The following is a 4,415-nucleotide window of genomic DNA, read 5'->3' as shown; positions in this document are numbered from 1 at the left end:
GTCTGCAGAAGAACTGTGGCAAGTTCTCCAACATGTTTGGAATAACCTCCCTGCTGATTGTCTTATAGAACTGCAGGACAGCGAACTGATGAAGAGAACTGATGCAGTTTTAATGTTGAAGAGTGGTCAGAAAAAATATTGATTTGATTCAGTTTGTAACTATTCTGCCAAATTACTAAAATGTAATGTAAAATGTATAGTATATTTATTTAGGACCTTTCATTTAATTATTTTTGAAAGAATCTTATCTGTACAGAATGTTATCCAGGTGCCTAAGACTCTTGCACAGTACTGTAGCTCCAAGGCTAATTTTCTCATTACTGCAGCTGGGTTACTTTTGAATGAAGTATCTGCACAATCTTGGTCTTCAGTTCCTTGGTCTGCATGGCATATAAGATGGGGTTCATGTTGGCGGGAATGATGTGAAAGAGAAGAGCTGCCATTTTCCGGTAACCGTTGTGAATCTGGAGACGATGCATAATGATGACGAGGAATCCGGACCAGAGCATGATCAGGTAGAGGGCCAGGTGGGTGCCGCAGGTCTGCACTGCCTTTCTGTTCACTTCCTTGTTCTTTTTGGAGACACAGCTGACCAGGATCCTGAAATACGTGAAGGCCACACTGCCAATGGATGAGCTGAGCAGGACCACACTGAAGGTCAGTCCGTAGATATTGTTAATGCTCACATCCTCACAGGAGAGCTTGAACAGGGAGGCGTTGTCACAGTAGGCATTTAGAATCACGGAACGACAGCGTGATAGTCGTACGGTGAGGCCTAGCAGGATGGACACCAGGGTTATCGATGTACTCCAGGCAGATGCAGTCAGCTTAGCCACCATTGCAGGACTCATGATGGAGGTGTACCTCAAAGGGTGGCATATGGCCACATACCTGTCAAAGGCCATGATCATCATCACCGTGTGGCAGGATGTGGCATAGGTGTGGATGAAGAAGGCCTGGGAGACACACCAGGAGTAGCTGATGGACCAGTTGGCGGAGACCACATCGAATATCAAGCGGGGCAGAAGCACAGTGTTTCCCAGGACGTCGTTGAAGGACAGGCTGAAGAACAACAGGTACATTGGCGTCTGCAGGCTCCTGTCCATCAAAATAATCAGCATGACCCCTATGTTGGTGGTCAGGATGATCAGGTAAATAACCAAAAGCAGGGCGAAGACTGGGTAGATGAAACGATGGGGGACATCGAGTCCCTCGATCACCAGGATGGGACTGTTGTGCGTCAGGTTATTCATCCTGGTTTTCTATGGGAATTTTGTCAGGCTGGGAAAATGAAAAGCATACAAAACATTTAATGGCATGGATTTATAAAATGAAAAGTATATTTAATGAGCCACAATTCCTGATCTTTAGACAAAATGTAGTATTAGACCAAAGAAACCTGAGTGAACAGAAAACACATTGAATCACTACCCAAATCACCTCTATGAAAAAGTAATTGTGCCCTTAAAATGTAATTTTCCAGGAAATCCAAATACACAATTTCACAAGAACAAAAATACACAAAAAAGACTGAAATATTTGTCTCAAGCATGATGGAACCCAATGAGCACTTATCACCTACCCCAGTGAATGTGTGACTGGCGTGGCCCCATCCTTCCCTTCTCTTGGATGCATTAAATGGTTCCTTTTTTTATAGAACTTTGTGTTCCCCTGAGCTGTACTTTTCTGTGCTCACTTGTTGCTGTGCATCAAGATGGAAGATGTCTATTACTATAGTGTCATAAAAAATTGTGTTGTGTAGCTATTATCTCGGGATATATCGCATAATTAGGGAGTGAGAGATAATTCACAGTACAACACTGAAATGCTCTAACAAGCAGAGGTGACAGTAAGCCAGAACACACCGGTACACCGTACCACAAAGATATTAGAAATGTGTACGGCAGAAACGATTGGTTTTTAATGGATAATGTTACATATAGCCTCCACATGTCAATTCAATTTACAAGGTCAACTGCACGCTGTTATAAAAACTTATAAACTTATAAAAACTAAAGGCCAGTTCTTGCGATTAGGTTACAACGGCTGCCCACAGTAGCCTGAATGTCAACATTTTACTTGCAATCAACCTGCCTAACATTACTTAAAATTCTGTCACTCTGGGTTTTAAGACATGATTTACATTACATTAGATTATTGCCATTTATGCCATCATTTACGAGACCTGTCTAAATATAGTGAGTTCTCCCACAAGAGAATTTGTCAGGTCTGGCCCTTGTAGAAGTTGTTGTTCAATGAGGTTCCTAGGAATTATGAAAGTAGTAATGACCATTAACATGGTGTACCCAGTCTGATACAGAATCCATGAATTGGTGGTCCTCTTGTGGCATCTCTTATTCATCACAATAAATCATGATTATATTGCTGTAAGAGTGGTCCATGCTCTCAATGGAGATCCTGTTGACTATACATGACTGTGTACAGGCATCTGAGTTGGCATGTTTGTGTGGTAATTATCAATCCATCCAAGTGCAGTCCTGACAGAATAAGGGCCATTGTTTTTGCTTGCGTGGCTTTATGGACTTGTGCTCCTTCCTTCTAATGAGAAGTTCTACTTCAATGTCGATTTCAGGCACTTTCACCTCACTGAGGTAGGGCATTCTTCCGTTGAGGAATGCTCTCTCTTGGAACTGGGATACTGTTCTGAGTGAACAATTTGCTGAGCTCTATGAAATTGTTCTCTAGTTCACTGACTTCAAAATCTGCGAGGCTGCAACGTCCCAAGCTCAGTCTTTCTGCCCTGAACATCAAACTACATTGAATTGTACCTGTCGCTACTTCATAGTGCTTGGACGCCTCCAATCGAAGAAGAGAAAAGGGTGTGGAAGTGAGCACCACATACGCTTATGTGAGTGGTCAATACACATGCACACACAGGCACACAATCTGACTTTAGCAAGTATTGATGCATTTATTTATATATTTATGTTGGTCACACCTTGGGGTTTTCATTAAATCTATTTTTAAATAATGTTTGTTCGTACACTATTAAGAACACAGCTGGTTGCTTGTTCACTCGAGTAAACGGTCCCACCCCAAATTCCAGTTAATGTAGCGAGATATTTGAATCAAGTGGTAACCAGTTGCATATTCACATTATTCATTGCATAGCCTAATTACAGACCAAGACTTTTACAAATGAAAAAAAACAAAAAACAAAAAAACATTAAAACATCTAATAGATCTACGGCCAGTTTCACAGACACAGATTAAGCAGTCCTGGACACAACTGAGTATTGTATGGAGAATCAAAATGTAATTTAGTCTTGGACTAGGCTTAATCTGTGTCTGTGAAACTGGCCCCAGATCTAGTAGATGTTGGAGTTCATCCATCCATCACACACATGGATCACGGGCAGGCTGGAGCCAATCCCAGTGGGCTGGAAGCGGGAATGCACCCGGACAGGTCGACCGCATGTCTTTGGACTGGGGAGGAAACCGGGGGAAATCCACGTGGACAGGAGGGGAACATGCGGACTCAGCACAGAAAGGCCCTAGCTGGGACTCACACCCCGGGCCTTCTGGCTCTGAGGGGACAGTGCTTTACACATCCACGCCACCCACTCAAATTAACATTTTTACCGACCAGCTCAGGAACTACTGGTAATTACATGAGTAATTATACAGAGGATGCTTTCCTGCAAAGATACTGTTAATGTTAATGGGGCAAAAAGGTCCTACAGTCAGATATACATAAACATACAATACGATACAATATTTACACCTGTACACCTGTAAATAGAGTTGCTAAAAGCAGTATTACACTATCAGTGAACATGTTGACCCATCGATTTCACAGAAACAAAACAAAAAGTATGCTAAAATGATGCTGCAGACGAAGTAAAAATGAAACATTTTATTGAATTTAAAATTGTAAGAACTTTATTATTTGTAAAACAACTGATGCAACATTTTGTATTCTGTCATTCACTCACTCTGTTGTTGTTTATTCATGAGGGCTTTGGGCCCTGTCGCCACAATGGGGGGGGGGTGGGGGGTGGGGGGTTATACCTAATTAACACCTAAGGTGCTATCATACCTGGCCCAGAGTATCTGGAGGATAGGGAAGACACTTTATGGGGACCAATTAACTGTGCCCCCTGAGTATGATACTCACAGGGACAGAAGCAAAGTTATGATACTCTTATTGAAATTTTTTATTTTAACCTTTTGGTATCATCTCTTTTTACTTGGATTATCTTTTTTATGAAAAAGGTAGAATGCAGGGCAGTTTCTCATTTGTTTAAACCCATATATAAATTGTATTTGCTCTTGCAGCAGTTGGGCTTTCTATGGGGCTAATCTGTTTGTAAGAGGACCCTGTGTGATTTTCTTCTCCACTATCACACAAATGTTGACTTCACCAAGCCAACACTATGAAAATAATTTTTGAA

At 41.7% G+C, this 4,415-nt stretch overlaps 1 protein-coding gene across 1 annotated transcript; it reads right to left on the bottom strand.

Moving 5' to 3' along the window:
* Positions 1–317: 317 nt before the first annotated feature.
* Positions 318–1,253, bottom strand: LOC133133520 (putative gustatory receptor clone PTE03). The gene has a single exon (XM_061249622.1). The coding sequence runs from the start codon at positions 1,251–1,253 to the stop codon at positions 318–320; it is 936 nt and encodes a 311-aa protein (XP_061105606.1).
* Positions 1,254–4,415: the final 3,162 nt, after the last annotated feature.

Source organism: Conger conger, chromosome 7 (assembly GCF_963514075.1).
Source record: "Conger conger chromosome 7, fConCon1.1, whole genome shotgun sequence".
In the NCBI taxonomy this organism is placed as follows: Eukaryota; Metazoa; Chordata; class Actinopteri; order Anguilliformes; family Congridae; genus Conger; species Conger conger.
Note: the sequence above shows the minus strand (reverse complement) of the source record. Positions and strands in the feature narration are given on the sequence as shown.